Source organism: Anolis sagrei, chromosome 5 (assembly GCF_037176765.1).
Source record: "Anolis sagrei isolate rAnoSag1 chromosome 5, rAnoSag1.mat, whole genome shotgun sequence".
Taxonomy (NCBI): domain Eukaryota; kingdom Metazoa; phylum Chordata; class Lepidosauria; order Squamata; family Dactyloidae; genus Anolis; species Anolis sagrei.
In genome coordinates, this window is record NC_090025.1 from 161,325,295 (window position 1) to 161,345,293 (window position 19,999).

A 19,999-nucleotide genomic window follows, 5' to 3' on the forward strand; every position below is an offset into this window, starting at 1 on the left:
CTTTTTGCACAAGCATGAAAGGTACAGGAACCCTCTCTAGTTTTCAGTTTGGCAGTTTTAAATGGTCGTCTGTTGCTAGCTTAATGATGATGATAATAATAATATTAATATTAATAATAATTTGTTACCTGGCTCTCCTTATGGCTCGAGGTGGAGCACAATACAGTTAAAGCATATCACCATGAAATACAATAATATGCTTAGATTAGAACATATTATTATTATTATTATATACATATATCAAAATAAATGGTACAAGGAACAATAGACTGTATGGCATCTCCATACAGTTATAATTTCCCTCTTTTTCCATTTTACTCAGAAAATTGAGCCAGAAGTTGCAGAATTTCTTCAAGAACTGCGTAATAGAGTGATGATTGGTGTGGTGGGCGGCTCAGACTACTCCAAGATAGCCGAGCAACTGGGAGAAGGTGATGAAGGTGAGCAAATCTTACTTCTTTTCTCTATGCTCATGGCTTTGTTGACTACATAATAGAAAGTGTAAAAATAATATCAGATTCACATGGACTAATTCACACATGCGAGGAAAATATGTAGTATGATTGTCATATTAACATGTCCAAATGCTCCTCTATTTTTAAGAAAAACCATCTTCTCATGAAAAACTAGTATGGAGTGTGTTTCCAGAGTGTCCTTTATCTAGAAATTTCCTGCCTTAAAAAGTGTACTTTTCAGTGAACAAGTTTGAGATTTTTGTGTATGTGGCTGAGATAGCCTTCCTCTGGGCATCTAAATCAGGCAATCCCAATTGGATGGTCCCCCACGAAGGTCTTCCTCCAGGACAAACCAAGAATGGGCAACTTGGAAGTCTCTAAACAGACTCAGAAGCGGAGTGAGCAGATCGAAAGACAACCTGGCAAAATGGCACCACCTAGAAGAATCCTCCACCTTGTGTGACTGTGGAGCAGAACACATAACTCTGCATCTGTATGCATGTTCACAATGCCCTGCCTCATGCACAGAGGAAGAACTACTTAAAGCTACAGACAATGTGGTCGCTGTTGCCCATTTTTCATCAAAAATTATTTAACTCTTGTGTTCTATTTTTATCAGTTTTATACTTATTTATGCAAAGCTTTTGACACAAAATAAATTAAGCCTTCCAAACGAGAGCAAGACTAGTCAAGACACAGCACATGGAGAGGTGCAATCAGAAACCATTCAGTTTCAATTATATTCAGTCTCATACCTGATTTATCACTTAGTAATGTGCATAGTTCTATATGATCATCCCTACTGACAGTTATGAGCATCACTGCATCAAGTTTGCAGATGACACCAAATTGGGAGGGATAGCCAATACCCCAGAAGACAGGAACAAAATTCAAAACAATCTTAACAGGTTAGAGAAATGATTGGCCAAACTAACAAAATGAAGTTCAACAGGGACAAATGCAAGATACTCCACTTAGACAAAAAAAATGAAATGCAAAGATACAGAATGGGGGGTGTCTGGCTCAATAGCAGTATATGTAAAAAAAAGATTGTGGAGTCCTCATGGACAACAAGTTAAGCATGAGCCCACAGTGTCATGCGGCAGCTAAAAAGGCCAATGGGATTTTGGCCTGCATAAATAGGAGTATACTGTCTAGATCCAGGGAAGTCAGACTACCTCTCTATTCTGCCTTGGTTAGACCACACCTGGAATACTGTATTCAATTCTGGGCATCGCAGTTGAAGGGAGATGTTCACAAGCTGGATTGTGTCTAGAGGAAGGCAACTAAAATAATCAAGGGTCTGGAGAACAAGCCCTATGAGGAGAGACTTAAAGAGCTGATCATGTTTAACCTGCAGAAGAGAAGGCTGTGAGGAGACATGATGACCATGTATAAATATGTAGGGGAAGTCATAGGGAGGAAGGAGCAAACTTATTTTCTCCTGCTCTGGAGACTACAACGTGGAACAGTGGCTTCAAACTACAGAAAAGGAGATTCCACCTGAACATTAGGAAGAATTTCCTAATTTTAAGACTGTTCAGCAGTAGAACTCTCTGCCCCAGTGTATGGTGGAGGCTCCTTCTTTGGATGCTTTCAAACAGAGGCTGGATGGCCATCTATCAGGGTGCTTTGAATGCAATATTCCTGCTTATTGGCAGGGGGTTGGACTGGATGGCCCAAAAGGTCTCTTCCAACTCTATGATTCTATGATTCTGTAAGAAGTTCTAAAATGTCAAAGCCACTGGGATTAGACATTCTTATACACCATTTTTGGACTTTAGCCACCAGAATGACAAAAAGGTTGCATTAAATATCTATATCTGACCTTCATTTCTCTTCCCTTGCATCCTCCCCTCAACGTCCTCCCTTCCCCTATAAACCCATTCCCACAGTCATCGACAAGTTTGATTATGTCTTTGCGGAAAATGGTACCGTGCAGTACAAGAATGGGCAGCTAGTCTCCAAGCAGGTAGGCTGAGCCTCCTTGTCTCCTTCTGCTACTAAAATTACAAAATGCTTGCCTTTCCTTCCCTGCACAAACCTTTCACAGGAAAAACATGGCATATAAAACCTCCTCAAGTAACTGATTCCACAGAATAATCAAATTAGCCACTATATAATAAAGGAATGCAAAAGGGGAAGGGGACCATCTCAAATCATTATATTTTTTCATACAGTGGCTAGCATCGGGAAGATTAGTTCCAACTAGAGTCAATCTACTTCATCATTTGTTGAATGGTGAGACAACACAAAGAGTATTATTGTTGTCAGAGGCTTTCATGGCCGGAATCACTGGGTGTTGTAGGTTTTTTCGGGCTATATGGCCATGTTCTCGAGGCATTCTTTCCTGACGTTTCGCCTGCATCTATGACAAGCATCCTCAGAGGTAGTGAGGTCTGTTGGAACTAGGAAAGTGGGTTTATATATCTGGACTGACCAGGGTGGGACAAAGAACTCCTGTCTATGGGAGCTAGGTGTGAATGTTTCAACTAACCATCTTGATTAGCATTTGATGGCCTGGCAGTGCCTGGGGCAATCTTTTGTTGAGAGGTGATTAGATGTCCTTGTTTGTTTCCTCTCTGTTGTTTTGTTGTTGTAATTTTAGAGTTTTTTTAATACTGGTAGCCAGATTTTGTTCATTGAAATCCACAAGCATGTGGCCAATTTCAACAGAAAGGAGGAAACCATGAAAATGAACAAAATCTAGCTACCAGTATTAAAGAACTCTAAAATTACAACAGCAAAACAACAGAGAGGAAATAAATATATAAACCCACTTTCCTAGTTCCAACGGACCTCACTACCTCTGAGGATGCTTGCCATAGGTGCAGGCGAAACTTCAGGAGAGAATGCTTCTAGAACATGTCCATATAGCCCAAAAAAAAACCCTACAACAACCCAGTATTATTGTCAACTACCATTGCTAGAAAAGGCAATCACTCTTAGCTAGATAGAAGGCAGCAAGAAAAGAAAGACCAGGCGGCTGCTGGATAATCTCAATCAAGGGAATCACAGCCTGAGTTTGCAAGATCTGTGTAAGACTGTTGTTAACAGTGATTTGGAGTAATTCATAGGATTACTCATTCATAGGATTGCAATAAGTCAATAGAGATACATCTGGTTCAGCAGTTCCCAAACTGTGTTCTGTGGAACCATAGGGTTCCATAAAAGCATTGTGGGGGTTCTTCAAAAAGTCTTTAAAATCAATTTTTAGATGATTTAAAAATAAAACCACACAAGTCCAACCATTTAATGTACAGTCTTTGTAATAGATATTTTATGCTACAGCTATTTCTATCAGGTATACATATACCTTATATGCATATACATATACACATTTCAACATTTTACAAAAGCGATTCATATTTATTTATTTATTTGCTGTATTTATACCCCGCTCTTATCAACCCCGAAGGGGACTCAGAGCGGCTTACAGATTATGGCAACATTCAGTGCCACATCATACAACAAATAATAAATATAACATATCAAATTATAAAACAATTAAAACATATAAATGCAATAAGTACAACAACAAATAATATAACTTAGTAAATTATAAAACATTTAAAACATACATGTAGTAGTTGTTGATTTTTCATGTTGATTCCACATTTATTTATTTTTCTTTCTGGTAGTATTTGAGATAAAAGACATTTGGAATATGTGGATTGTTCTGTCCACCAAACTAGCTCTCTTAGGTGCCCTATTCTAGGTAGGAACAGAGGTAGAAGCTCACAACAAAAGGTGTAACAGTAAACTAAGAAGTAATTTAATTGTATTGAAGATCAGTACCCTAACTCCTTCCAGGGTCTGACTAACAAACAGTTACTTGAAGAAACAGATGTAAGCTTAGACCTTAAATGGATTTCTCTTGATTTCTTCCAAAGAGATCCTTTTTCTAGCTCTTTTTGTGACCTTTGTATGACTTTGACATCTATTAACACCTCCTGTTAAATTGCAGGCTTTGTTCCTCAATATTTCAAGCTTCTTTCTTCAAGTCTGAAACTTAATTTCTTCAATCTTTGGCTTCTTAAACTTTGACTGAGTTTATTTAGCCTTTGACTTAGTTTCCTTAGACTGAATCTCCTTAACCTTTGATGTGGAAGATATTGCAGCCCCTGGGCTCTTTGGCACCCTTAGACTAACTGCAGAGGAATTGCTGGAGGTCTGCATCTCTGCCTCTGGGAGTTCTTAAAGGGACAGGGTCTAATTAAGGATCTGAACCCATTCTAATTAAAGGGACAACTGAGAGTTAATAAAGAAAACAATAAAAGCCTCTATGGGGGTATGACAGGTATATTATTAATAAAATATCAGAGTAAAATTTACTCAAAAGCTATGCATTATATATAGAAAATTTGGAGACATATTTGAATTAGCATAAAATGATCCAGAATACATTTAAACTAAACAGGGATAGAGTTGGGGTCTGTGGAAAATAAATGTCTTCTGAAGAGTTCCATGATCAAAAAAGTTTAGGAACTGCTGATTTAGTTAATTCAGTGAGTTTACTCTAGACAGAAATAACAACAATGATAACAATACATTTTATTTGTTACCCGCATCTCCTCATGGCTCGAGGCAGAGTACAACACAGTTAAAATACCCAGATAAAACACAGTACTATTACAATACACAAGCAACAATGAGTAAAGTATCATCAACCTTCCTAAAGACCTTACTCAGCAGCTTCACATAGACATTAAATAACACAAGGAACAGAATGGAACACTTTGACACTCTACAACAACATAATAGGCATAGGGTTACATAGAAGTTCTCAATGCTTGTCTTTCAAGCAGGTTCTGTACTGCTTGAAAGACAAGCAGTAAAGACAAGCAGTAAAGACAAGTCGCTATAATATTCAACTGGAGCCACAGTGGTACAATGGGTAAAAACCTTGTGCTTGCTGAACTGCTGACCTGAAGGTTCGAATCTGGGGAGCAGGGTGAACTTCCCTCTATCAGCTCCAGCTTTCCATACAGGGACATGAGAGAAGCCTCCCACATGATGGTAAAACATCCAGGCATCCCTTGGGCAACATCCTTGCAAATAGCCAATTCTCTCACACCAGAAGCAACTTGCAGTTTCTCAAGTCTCTTCTGACATGGAAAAAAAAATAAACTCCTGTTTCTATCCCACAGAGGCAGTCAAATAGAATACTATGATCAATGGTATCAAAACTCACAATTGTATTCAATACAACAATTCCCTTGTCTTAAACCACACACAAAAGACTGTTTTGGTACCAACTGAAAAGGGTCTAAATCAGGGCTATACAAAGTAATGACCCATGGAGCAGTCCAATGATACAACCCCAGAGAACTTCCAGAAAAAAAGAAACAATAGCCAATGGTATAAATATGGTAACATTTTCTGGCACATCAGGGGAAAAGCTCTCTATCTCCCATAGTTTAGGAAGCCCTGATTTAAATTACCACATACTTGAGCATCTGGCTCAAAAACAAAATAACAGCAGCAAGGAAGTAGTACTCACATATATCTTGGACCAAAGGTGTCCTCTTTAGAAGACTTTTGCAATATGAACTAGGGGGAAATCCTAGATTTAAACTCTTGGCTCAACATGGCCTTTGACTTCAATTGACAGGCTATCCAGAACCACCTTGGGGAGGAACTTCTGCAGGACCTAATCAACTTCTGTCTCAGCTACATGGCACTCCTAAAGCTGCCCAAGAAACGGTAAGGTTCTACCTTTTTCAGGACATTCGGCTTCTGTTTTTACGATCAAGACAACATGCAAGTATGTAAACTGCAACTGCTAAGCTGGAGGAACCCAAGATGAAGCTAAAAATCAACCCTAAGTTATATGTTTTGGACAATAATGTTATTTCTTTTTTTATTATTAACTCTTCATTTACATAGCCAAATGAAAAAAAATCTCTTTTCTGCCAGAAGTTTAAGTTCATTGTCTTAGCTCACTATATGTATGTCTTCAAGTCTTCTGCTGTTTTATGGTGACCCTATGAATTTTATAGGATTTTCTTAGGTAGTGAATAGTCATAGTTGTTTTGCCAGTTATATAGTTCTGGAGCAGGTTTCAAATTGCTACTTAGCCATGAAAACACACCGGGCGACTTTGGGCGAATCACTCTTTCTCAGCCTCAGACCTTGGCAAGAAATCCTTAGGGTCACCTAGATGGCTTGAAAGCACATAATGCAGGGTGGGGGGTGGGGACAGGGACCAATGTGTTTTGGAAGTAAAAGAGAGTTGGAAGTAAAAGCAGGGCAATTTAAAACAAAACCATTCTTTAGGAAAGAACTGTTGGGTGAGTTGGCTTATTAATAAAAGACCCTTCTCATAAATGCACAGCACAGTAACTTATTAGCAGCAGTATGACCCAGTACCAGTAGCCAAAAATGATAAAAAGAGCAAAAACGCACAGACCAATGTAATTGCTTCCTTCGGAGGCTTTTCTTTATAGCAAAATAATATGGTTGCACTATTTATAAGAACAAGTTTTCCATAACACAAATAGAGTTCTTTATACTTCCTTCTTTGCTTCCATGCTGGGCTTCTTTCTCATGCAGATAAACAGCTTTGCTCTCACTGAGCTTCCTCTCACGCCGAACTTTCACAGGAGCTTCACACAGAAGCTTTTCACACACAATAGCTTTTTACACACAGCAGCCTTCACACAGGAGCTTTACACATGAGGTCTTCAACCTGGGGTTTCTCTCACCAAAGCTTCTCACACCAGACCTCTCATACACTGAGGCCTACTAACACTGAGGTTTATGTCACACTGAGGCCCCTCTTAGACTGAAGCCTCTTCATATTGAGGGCAACTAACACTGAGGTATATTAAGCTACAGGCACACCTACTTATATTAAACTGCAGCTTTCGCTGAGTCATTGCATCCATTTAACTCTTTCAGTGCTTGACTCATAATTTTGTAGTCAAAAATACCTCATTAGTTTTTCATATTTCTGACAAAAACTTGCCTTCGCATTTGTGATGGGTGCAACTAAAGTGTGGAAAAACTAAGTGGCAAGCATAACAAGGAATCTAAACAATGCTTCCTTTGGAGAAATTGCATGCACCACAGCACTGAATTGTGTAATACCCTTTCTTACTATACTAAATATAGTGTTGTTATTGCAATCCTGTGTAATCCAATGATAGAATGATTCTACCTCGTGTTATGTGAAATAAACTGCCCTGTTAACATTTCTCCTCCTCCTTCCTTCCTGCTTCCCCAAACGATGCAACAGGGGCACCTTCATAGAATTCCGCAATGGGATGTTGAACATCTCTCCCATTGGTCGGAGCTGCACTTTGGAGGAACGAATCGAATTTTCTGAGCTGGACAAGGTAAGAAACGATGATCATTAGACCCAGAATGGGCAACGTGGGCCTGCTGAATTACTATATTGTGGAACACAATAAATAATGTGATGCACTATTCACATCCCATGGCGGTGCGTTTGGGTGCATGTGTCTGTATACATGTTTGTGTGTCTTTATTTTATGAACAGTATTATGTCTGTTGCTAGGATCACTTGCCTGTGAGCCAGAGCTGAGTAGAAAGATTAATCTGACAGTTCACAGCACTTGAAAAGCCTGCAGGAACACAGACATAATAAACCTTAATTTCCATTGGGGGGGGGGGGGATGCAATCTGACAAGAATAAAAATAACATGGGGCTGGGGAGATCTATTCTTACTTCTCTTTCTGTTCTCTGTTTGTCTCCTCTGAAGAAAGAAAAGATCCGAGAGAAATTTGTAGCTGCCTTGCAGAGGGAGTTTGCTGGCAAGGGCCTGCGGTTTTCTCGGGGTGAGAATGAGAAGTGCCTTTCAGCCACTTTGGCACATTTTATTTGGGTGGGATTCTTAGGAAAGGAAAACTATAGAGTACTGTTTTGGTTTAAATGATTGAGTGGAGCTTTGCTTTTTTGGTTTAAAAGAGATTTTGTCCCTATGATAATCCTTTCTGAATTGGACAGGCTTTCTGTATGCTTCTCTGTAAATATTTTAAGGCTTCAACCACCCTATCTATCATTTCTCTTTCTCTCCCCTCCCTTTCTTTCTCATACATGTTTATGTATATATGTATATATGTATGTAAATACATCATCTGTCTATATCTGCCTTGTTGGTCTCTCTGTCCTCTATTTATCTCTCACATCCCTCGTTTCTCCTTCAGAGATACCGTATATACTCGGGTATAAGCCGACCTGAATATAAGCCGAGGCACCTAATTTTACTGCAATAAACTGGGAAAACATATTGACTCAGTGTTTACCAGCAGCTGGTAAATTTCAAAATAAAAATAGATACAAATAAAATGACATTAATTTTATTGTAGGTTAAATGTTTTTGAATATTTTCATAAAACTATAATTTAAGATAAGACTGTCCAACTCTGATTAAACCATTATTCTAACCTTCTTCAATGTAAATATGCTTATGTATCCTTCCAATAGTAATAAAGAGAGTGAAATAATAAATGTAATAAAATAATAATAATAGAGTAAAATAATAGAAATGTAATAATAACAGAAATAAGAGAGTAAAATAATAAATGTAATAATAAAAATAATAGAGTAAAATAACTGAAATGTAATAATAAAATAGAGTAAAATAATAAATGTAATAATAATAATAATAATAATAATAATAGAGTAAAATAAGGTAAAGGTAAAGGTTTTCCCCTGACATTAAGTCTAGTTGTGTCTGACCCTGGGTGGTGGTGCTCATCTCAATTTCTAAGCCAAAGAACCAGCGTTGTCTGTAGACACCTTCAAGGTCATGTGGTTGGCATGATTGCATGGAGTAAAATAATAAATGAAATGGTGGTGATGATGATGATGATGATGATAGAGAAAAATTATAAATGTAGCAATAATAATAATAATAATAGAGTAAAATAATAAATGTAATAATAACACTAATACAGAGAAAATAATAAATGTAAGAATAATTATGATAATAGGTAAAGGTAAAGGTAGTCCCCTGACATTAAGTCCAGTCATGTCTGACTCTGGGGTGTGGTGCTCATCTCCATTTCTAAGCCGAAGAGCCAGCGTTGTCCATAGACACCTCCAAGGTCATGTGGCCGGCATGACTGCATGGAGCGCCGTTACCTTCCCGCTGGAGCGGTACCTATTGATCTACTCACATTTGCATGTTTTCGAACTGCTAGGTTGGCAGAAGCTAGGGCTGACAGCGGAAGCTCACGCCGCTCCCCGGAATTGAACCTGTGACCTTTCAATCAACAAGCTCAGCACTTAACCCACTGCGCCACGGGGGCTCCCCAATTATGATATAATAATAGAGCAAAATAATAAATGTAATAATAATAATAAATAGAGAAAATGTAATAATAATAATAATAATAATAGAGTAAAATAATAAAGGGTTAAAAAAACTCAGCTTATACTTGAGTACATACTGTACTTACTTCCCAGTAACTATAAATGGTTGTTTACGTAACTAGTATTTGGAAAAGGCAAATATCCCTTAAGACAGTGGTTCTCAACCTGTGGGTCCCCAGGTGTTTTGGCCTACAATTTCCAGAAATCCCAGCCAGTTTACCAGCTGTTAGAATTTCTGCTAGCTGTAGGCCAAAACATCTGGGGAATCACAGGTTGAGAACCACTGCCTTAAGACATAGTGTGTGGCCACGAGTCCTCTGCCTGACATACAAAGAGTAGTGGTGCATTGTGCTGTGTAGCATTCATATATTCTATATTCGCCATCCCTGCACTAGTCCTCATGCCCCCCTGGTTTTTATAGTTTTGTCTGTCTAATCTCCATACATTCAAGAAAAGACAAAGAGTAAGACAGCTGTACTTGTGCTGGCTCTTCTGCATTGGAAATTTTATGGTTGCCACATCCATGTTTTAATTGAGCTTTGGAAAGTTAGGTTTTGGACTACATTTCCCAGGACCCTCATGGCAGGGAATGTAATTTTCCCAAGCTCAGTGTGTTAGGCCTTTGCATGGTTGACATCAATAGGGTTACTGTCCCTCCCAAGAACAGAGGGCACTTGATACATTATTGAGCTTCTGGCAGAATAATGGCCTTGGCATTGCTGCCAGAAGCATGCTGGCTTAATTCATTTGCAGTCATGGCACAGTAAGGCTGCCAAAGTGACAGTTTGGGAGCCTGTGGCGAAACTCTGTCCTGCCGGCTACTCAATGCTATGCCCAACATAGTTGCTCTTGCTGTGCCTGTATTTCCCATTCACCTCCCATTTATCGGGAGTCCTTTTAACAAGTTGGTTCTTCATTAATTTAGAATATATTTACAGCTGGGTAGGAAGAGGCAGGATGGAAAAGAGGACTTCTTCCTCTCTCCACCTTAACAAAGTAGCACTTTCTCCCAGAAGAAGCTGGACCCTGTTCATCATGTATATCCTGGCCAACTGTTTTTTGTTTTTGTCTTTTGTTGATGAGGCCTCGCTGACGTCATTCAGCCCCATTGCTATAGTGACGGCAGCTATTGAATTAATGTGTCCAAACGTCAGGCAGGCAGTCATGGAGCATGTAATGTTTTTTTCCCTCCTCCAGTTTGAGATGTGCGGTATAGGGAGATGGAATTACCCTAACAAACCTCCTTTCCCTCATGTTTTTTTCTTCCATCTCCCTTAGGTGGCATGATTAGTTTTGACGTTTTCCCAGAAGGTTGGGATAAGCGTTATTGCCTCGACGTCCTTGATGATGAGAGTTTCGACACTATTCATTTCTTTGGGAATGAGACAAGCCCTGTAAGTATTTGTGGCCCTCCGTTCTGTGACAAGAGGCTGAAAAGGCTAACACTTTCTTCTATTGTTGATTGTTTACTGCCTCCAAGGGTGCATCTTCTCAGGGGCTTTAGACCAGTGGTTCTCAACCTCTGGATCCCCAGGTGTTTTAGTCTCCAGAAATCCAGAAACTCCCAGAAATCCCAGCCAGTTTACCAGCTGTTAGGATTTCTGGGAGTTGAAGGCCAAAACATCTGGGGACCCACAGGCTGAGAACCACTGCTTTAGACAATAATAAAAGAACTGAGAGTGCGGAAGGGACTAATAACTCCAGTTATGGAAATAGATACCCACAGATAGGTGTAGTGGACTTCTGCAGGAACAAGAACACAATGACACAGTTGTTCATTCCAAAAATATGCAGGAAGGCTTTTCTTTTTTTAGTTGCAGCAATATATGCAGCATATACAATATATACAACTTTCTCCAGCAACCATTACCCATCCCTCATCAGGGAGAACACAACTTTTATACCTCTCTTATTACATCAGCCTCCACACCCTGATTACAGTGACACAGCACTTTCACGTGTGGTTAGACCTGAGTATTAACCCTGTTATCATTTTTAAAATGCCAGGTAATTTACAAATCCTGACACATCTCCACTGTAGAATTAATGCAGTTTGATACACTTTCACTGCCATGACTCAATGCTATGGAATCCTGGAGTTTATAGTTTCATAAGGCACACACTTTGGCAGAGAAGACTAAAGACCTTGTAAAACCACAAACTCCTATGATTCCATAGCATTGAGCTATGGCAATTAAAATGGTATCAAACTGCATTAATTCTACAGTGGAGATGCACCTCAAGTCAATTTTGACTTATGATAACCCTATGAATGAGAGAACTCCAATTCATCCTTTCCTCAATAGCCCTGCTCACATCTTGAAGATTCAGGACTATGGCGTCCCTGATTTAGTCTGTCTATCTGAAATACAGTCCTCCTAATTTTCTACGGACCTCCATTTTAACAAGCATTTTTTTCTTTTATAAAAATAATAACTTTATTTGTACCCCGCCATGATCTCCCCGAAGGGACTCGAGGCAGCTAACAGAGGACTCAAGGTGCCACACATAAAATAGAATTGCATATCATCTAAACAATACACAATTTGACTGAAAACAAACAATGGACAACGTCAATCCATAAAATATTTTAAAAAATAAATTCTAAAATACAGTCATTCCTGTGGGCCATTGGGTTTCTTCAACCTTGAGCTAAAGTGCCAAACAATGGTCAACGTCATCACATGACCATGATACATTACTCCAGGTCACAGGCCTGTGTAAATAGCGATGTTTTTAGACTTGAACTGAAGGTTTGGAGATTTGAGGCTAATCTAATCTCTCTAGGGGGGGGGGGGGGTATTCCAGAGCAAGGGAGCCACCACTGAGAAGGCCCTCTCTCTCGTCCCCACCAACCGCGCCTGTGACGGTGGTGGGACCAAGAGAAGGGCCTCCCCAGCAGATCTCAAGGCCTGCACCAGTTCACAGAAGGAAATGTAGTCTCAAAGATACGTTGAACCCGAAATATTTTCTTACTAGTGTCTTCTCATGATACGTCCAAAGTACAAGAGCCTCAGTTTAGTCATCTTGGCTTCTAGGGAGAATTTTGGCCAGATTTGCTCTAGGACCCATTTATTTGTCTTTTTCACAGACCACACTATCCTCAGAATATCCTTCTTGCGATCAAAAGTGGCAAACTCCCCTCAGAGGCATGTTACACCCCAGGACAGGCCCACCTTTTCTGTCTGATGTTCAAAAGCCATGCATGTGCTTTAAAAATATGTGGCTGATGTCTTTGGGGAGCTTGGTCAGTCATCAGTTTTCAAAACACGAATGTCCTACAAACATCACCCAAAAGACATTAGGCCTCTGTAGCTCTCATGTAGGCTAAAAGTGGTTGAAATCACACATAGCTCCCTTACACATCATGCTCACCCATAACTATTTAGTCCTCCGCTTTGCATTTTCGAAAGGAAATGTCTTTCCTTCCAGGCCCCAAGAAAGCATCTTAGAAGCTGCATCTCTTGAAAGCGAGCACAGATTAACAGTGCCCTCTTGTGGGAGACGGACTCAGCACCGTGGCCTCTAGCTCAGATTTCATGTCATGTCAATATTTCAAAAATGATATACCCACAATAAACGTCCTGTACATCTAATGCAACCGTTTTGTGTCAAGTTGCAAGTAAGGAAACTGAAAAACAAAGGAGACAATCTTAGTCTTGCACAGACATAGTAAGTCATTCATTATAGAACAGGTTTGGTGTTGTTAGATCACACTTCCCACCATCTCCAGCCATTGTGGCCAATGTTAAAGGATAGTAGAAGGTGTAGTTCAACAGCAGATTTTTGGCTGCAAAGGGTTCTGTTGAAATGAGAGAGAAAGCAAGATTTGGAAATTACTTTTTGGCACTCTCAGAATCACCTGGCCATAATGGCCTTGTTTCTTTCATGAGTCTTGTTGAAATGATCCAGTTTTAGTTTAAGGTGAGGGCAGGAAATAAGCTGATGATAGTTCTTTGCAATCAAATAACACTGGAAGAAAGAACTCTTGTCTAAGAAGCCAGACCTTGAAACTGCTAGGCCATTAAATGCTAATCAAGGTGGCCAATTGCAACATTCACACTTCCCTCAAACAGACAAGAGTTCTTTCTCCCACCCTGGACATTCCACAGATATATAAACCCAATTTTCCTCGTTTCCAACAGACCTCACAACCTCCAAGGATGCCTGCCATAGATGCAGGCAAAACATCAGGAGAGAATGCTTCTGGGATATGGCCATACAGCCTGGAAAACCAGCTGTAGTTTTTCTGTTTTGCTATTATTTTGACTGTTCACTTTGACTGCCACTTCCAGTTTCCCAGTTTTAAGAAACCAGGCATACTCTTAATGGTCTTTTCTTATCCTTAGGGTGGGAATGATTATGAAATCTACGATGACCCCCGCACGGTAGGACATAGTATCCAGTCTCCTCAGGACACAGTTCGACGGTGTCGAGAGATCTTCTTTCCGGAGACAGTGAACGAATCGTGACTTGTGGGCCCTTGCTGCTGGTCTTCATCTCTCTAAGGAGAACCTCACTCACACCGTGAAAGCACTTTCTGGATCCTGTCAGGACTCACTGGAGCTCAAGGCCAAAATGCACTTTGGAAACAGAGGTGAAGTGTTAAGAAAGGGAGGGAGGTAATAGCCCTTCAGCTGTAGCACCCTCACCCCTTGCTGCTGGGGACCTATCGGATTTCCCCCCATTTCCCTGCCCCCTTAAAAGAAACGAGGTTAAGATTTATATTTTTCTGGAAAGGAAACATGTGCTTATTCTGGCCTTTGGCCGCTTTGTTTTGTTTGGTGGAAGCAAGTCTATATATTTGCCCAAAAGATTCTATTTTTGAGATTAGTCTGAGAAAGTCTGTAGAAATAGTATTTTAAAGGGAACAGAGCCTGAGGTTTCAAATTTTAAGACTTGACAAGTATTTTCATATTCCCTAACAGTCAAGTTGGTCTGCCAATTACTTTTTTTAAAAGTTCAGGGTAGCTTCTCTAATAGAAGTGATAAAGGAGATTGTGGTCTTGTAAATAATGGCTCCAGTCTGGCATTTTAAAAGGTATTGACACCTGATTATGTGTACCAAAATGCAGACATAATTAGATGCAAATTGTATTGGGATTGATGCAGTAAGGATGCTGGCATCCGTATGCAGATGTAACGTGAGATGTTCATGTCGTTCTTGCTTATGGCTTCCAAACTAGCAAGCTATATGTGTGCAGAAATCTGCTCCTGTATGCAGCTCTCCTTGGCTTTGGATTTGTGTAAACAGAATCCAGATACATCCATTCGGTGACCTATGAGCAAGATGAGTATTGTGTTGTTGTAATGGAAAAATAGGGAATGTATGACCCGCTCATTTTAACACCAGAATTAAATAGGTGTTAGTACTGAAATTAGTGCATGCATGCATGGAACTTTATGAGCCGGATTTGTCATAACCACACTGGAACAGACATAACTTTGGCTGAACTAAACTGGGCTTACTAATGCTCAAATGTTTGCTGAGGCTTTAATTGTCATGTTTGCTTACATAGCAATCCTAAAAAAACAAGGGTGAAATAGCAAATGTAATGTTCTGTTTGCAAGGACTAGTCAGAGCAGAAGGAGGTTACCTGTGGAATAAATAATGAACCCCACCTTTGAGCCAACCAGAGGAGGGAAGGGACTTTGAATCTGCCTCCAGTTTGTTTCCACTCCAGAATGGCCCACTTCGGGTCTTATTGTCAACAGTACATCTGTAGCTGTAGAGCTTTCTAGTGAGCTATCATTGGCTGAGAGGCTGATCCACATCAACTCATATCACTCCAGACAGCAACATTCTCAGAATTGTTCTCTGAAGCCCCTTCTACAATGCCATATAAAATCCAAATTATCTGCTTTGAACTGGATTATATAGCAGTGTAGACTCACATAATCCAGTTCAAAGCAGATAATGTGGATTATGTGCTGTGACAATCTGAATTATATGGTGGTATAGAAAGGGCCTGAGTCTTTTGATTTAACATAGTTTCAAGAATACAGTTTCCCTTCGAGCTCTGTGTGCACAATAATTATAATTTCTGAATTTTCTAGTATTACAATATTTTTTTCTCTCTGATACAAATGTGAATATATATGTACATATAGCCTACTACAAAATAAGTTCCATAGAGTTGCTCCCAAATAAATAGATGCAGGATTACAGCCTAAAATTCTAGTTCTAATCTCTCAATGGAGACTGCTCAGATCTTAGAATAATAGAATTATAAAGTCAGAAGAGACAACATGGGCCATCTAGTGCAACCCCCCGCCATGCAGGGAAAGCACAAAGTACCCCTGACAGATGGCCATCCAGTCTCTGTTTAAAAGTTTCCAAAAAAGGAGCCTCCATCACATTCTGAGGCAGAGAGTTCCACTGTTGAACAGCTTGTATGGTCAGGAAGTTCTTCCTAATGTTCAGATGGAATCTTCTTACCTGTAATTTGAGCCCATTACTCGTAAGTCCTAGTTTTAAGGGCAGCAAAAAACAAACCTGCTCCCTCTTTCTTGTAACCTTCTTTCACATATTTATATATGGCTATCATGTCTCCTCTCAACTTTCGATTCCGGGGAGCGACGTAAGCTTCCACTGTCAGCCCTAGCTTCTGCCAACCTAGCAGTTTGAAAATATGCAAATGTGAGTAGATTACGGGAAGGTAATGGCACTCCATGCAGTCATACCGGCCACATGACCTTGGAGGTGTCTATGGACAATGCCGGCTCTTCGGCTTAGAAATTGAGATGAGCACCACACCCCAGGGTCAGACATGACTGGACTTAATGTCAGGGGACAACTTTTACCGTACCTTGTGTGGATAGGGATGGAGTCTCCAGAAGCACTGGACTCCAGTAATATAATAAACTGGTATCTGCTAGTTTTTGACTGACATGAAGCTGAAAGAAATAGAGGCAAGAAAGTAGACTATGACATCCTTACGTGGAGGAAGCCACTTAAGTTTCTTTAGAAGTTTATTTGTTTATGCCAAGTAAAGGAAATGCTTTCTGTCACAGCATGCTGTCCTTAAAGGATAATAGCAACAGCAGTGACAGCTAATTGCAAATTGAGAATTATGATGCTTCTTGTGTTTCTATAACTCTGTGTAGCTTCGGTTACATAAAACAGCTTATAATCGTGCTTTCTCCTTCATAATCCCTTGGAAAAGGGGAAGAAAAGCACTGTGTAATTTCAAGCAATTGTTCTTAAAGCTACTGAGTTATGATATCAGTGATATGTATTGTACAGGAAGAACAAAGTAGATCATAGAATCACAGAGCTGGAAGAGACCGCAAGGGTCATCCAGCCCAATCCCTGTCATGGAGGAACATACCATCAAAGCACTCCCAACAGATGGACATCCAGCCTCTGTCTAAAAACCTCCAGAGAAGGAGACTCCACCACACTCCCAGGCAGCATATTGCACTGGTGAACAGCTCTAACCATCAGGATTTTTTTTCTAATGTTTACATTGCATCTCTTTTTTTATTTTGAAATTTGAATTCATTGCTCTGTGTTCTAGTCTCTAGAGTAGCAGAATATGACATCCTTTCAAATATATAAACCGGGGTATCATTCTCCCTCTCAGCCCCCTCTCTTCTAAGCTTAACATACCCATTTTCCTCAGCTGGTCTTCATAAGGCTTGGCTTCCAGATTTTTGACCATTTTGGTTGCCTTTCTCTCTACACTTTCTGGCTTTGCAATATCCTTCTTAAATTATGGTGCCCAGAACTGGAAACAGTATTCAAGGCAAGGTCTAACTAAAGCAGAATACAGTAGTACTATTACTTCCCTTGATCTAGATTCTAAACTTCTATTGGTGCAGTCTAGAATTTAGCTTTTTCTTGTTTTGTTAAATTTATTGTCTCTAGTAGGTGAGATTTACATCAGTAGCAAACAAGATAACTTCATTAGCTAGGAAGTTTCTGTATCATCTCATGGTTTGTTTACAGACAGCTCACTCACTGCAAACGCACCTGTTTTCATCTTTTTCTGTAAAATAACATCATCAACAACACTTTATTTATATTCTGCCCTATCTTCTCAAGGGGACTCAGGGCAGATCACTATACACTTACATGGTAAACAGAACAGAAAGGAGTTGTGTTGACGTCCAGCTTTTTGGCCCCTTGGAGTTTGTGCTTGAATCCAGCCTCAGGGAAGTTCTATTGCTCTATCCTCTATGAGGAAGAGCCATCAGAACTTACTTCCTTTTGGTCGCTGGAAATTTTCTGATTTTTTTTTCTTTTATGATCGTAAAATACCTCCACCGCTTGTTTAGCAGTATCTAATTTCTCTACATACAGGTCTAAGCTGTTTTCGATCTGCTTAGGTAAACAGTGAGCAGGGCTGACATTCGGGTACTCACGCCAATCCAGGGACTGGCAATCTTTAGGTTGGTAGATCTTATAATTGCTGGTGATTTGCCAGCTGTGCTAAAGCTGGTAATATGATATAATATATAGGTTTATTTGACCATAAAAAGCACACTGTAGAAAATGCACAGGGACCAATCCAAACAGTCTGCCACACACTATAGAAGTTCTAACTGTATTCACTCCTTCACACACTAAGATTGGGAAGCAGCCCTTCTACTAGCCCTAACTGTTGGGCTACTCTTTGCTTCCTCTATCCTAGTTCATAGTTTGAATCCTCTCAAACACTCCATTGACCACAGAAATGTCTCTGGCCCCTTCTACTTTGCCATATAACATTTGTATTATCTGCTTAATCTGGATCATATGGCAGTGTAGAAGGGGCCTGAATTCTCATCAATTATATACAAAGGAGAGAAATGAGCCCTCTAATGTGTACTGTAAAGCTTAATCTACTTTCAACAACTAGCATTCTTTTTATAAGGAAAATGTATTCAGAATTAGTCAATACTGTATTCCGTATTTGATGTGGCGCAGTAAAAAAAACAAACAAACACACCACTGCACCAATGCTCTGGAAAGGAAAGTGGCATCTGTAGTCACTCTCTATGAGATACATTACATTGCCCTGTACCCTCACCTACACAGTGAGATATTAGGTTCTCTGAAGTCTGCACCTGTCTTGGATATATCGCTGTACTATACGAAACAACTGCTTTCAGCCATGGCATTTGATATAAGTAAATTCCTCTCACCCTCTGCTTGTAGATAGTTATGGAAGTTGTCCAACAGATCCAAGGGGCAGCAGGCTGAGAAATTTGGTGGACTGTAATGTGGGCCTGAACCCTGTTACCTATCTAATGATTTGTGTCCTGTGAAATGAGATGTGGAAATTAAAGGGTAATGTGACTGGGCTGATCATAGTAATGCCTTAAGAGTCACATCACCAGTGTTCACATATTTATATGTGTCTGCTTTCATTTATTTGTAATAGTGGGATGCTTGTGTATTCTCCTTTCTCCTTTCAAGATGCTTCTTGTCAGGGCTTTTTTGTTGCTTCCTGGATGAATTGTGGTCTACATGGAGTTGTCTACAAGGTGTAACGCTCCTGTATTTTTCACATTCCATTAAGTAAGGAAAAACAGATTAGCTACTCAGTATGTTTTGATTGATAGGATGCTTGTAGCACTAGGGTATTTGAATGACTTCCAGAGAAATAGAATGACTAACTCTAACTGGAAAGCACTGATGATTGCAAGAACTATAGAATGACTGGATTTCTCAGCCGGACCAAAATAAAATATGACTGTTTCACATTTGTAGATTTAATCAAAAATGTATCCTTGTTTTGATTTTGCAAATACAGTAGAGTTTCGCTTATCAAACGGGCTGGCAGAACGTTGGATAAGCAAAAATGTTGGATAATAATGAGGGATTAAGAAAAAGCCTATTAAACATCAAATAACATTATGATTTTACAAATTAAACACCAAAACATCATATTTTACAACAAATCGACAGAAAAAGCAGTTCAATACATGGTAACGTTATGTAGTAATTACTGCATTTACAAATTTAGCACCAAAACATTGCAATGTATTGAAACAGGTGTGGATCCAGGCAAACTGCGTTGGATAATGCAGAACGTTGCGTGAGTGAAGGTTGGATAAGCAAGACTCTACTGTATATACAAACCTGGTATGTGTTGGTAACCACTGATTTGTAGTTTTTGTTCACAGGCAGCTCTTGTCTTACTAGAAATGTAATATGTTAAAGAGGTAAAGTGACGCAACTTATCAAAGAAACTAATAAATGGATGAGATCGTA

The 19,999-nt window shown here is 39.6% G+C and overlaps 1 protein-coding gene across 1 annotated transcript in view; it reads left to right on the plus strand.

Moving 5' to 3' along the window:
• PMM1 (phosphomannomutase 1) overlaps positions 1-19,999 on the plus strand; it is a 35,316-nt gene extending 15,317 nt beyond the window's left edge. The window contains exons 2-8 of the mRNA XM_060777133.2: positions 323-440; positions 2,351-2,427; positions 6,070-6,161; positions 7,696-7,795; positions 8,183-8,258; positions 11,077-11,192; positions 14,148-19,999. Of these exons, the coding sequence (XP_060633116.2) occupies positions 323-440; positions 2,351-2,427; positions 6,070-6,161; positions 7,696-7,795; positions 8,183-8,258; positions 11,077-11,192; positions 14,148-14,270 (702 nt within the window). The 3' untranslated portion in view covers positions 14,271-19,999. The remainder of the gene's footprint in view (positions 1-322; positions 441-2,350; positions 2,428-6,069; positions 6,162-7,695; positions 7,796-8,182; positions 8,259-11,076; positions 11,193-14,147) is intronic.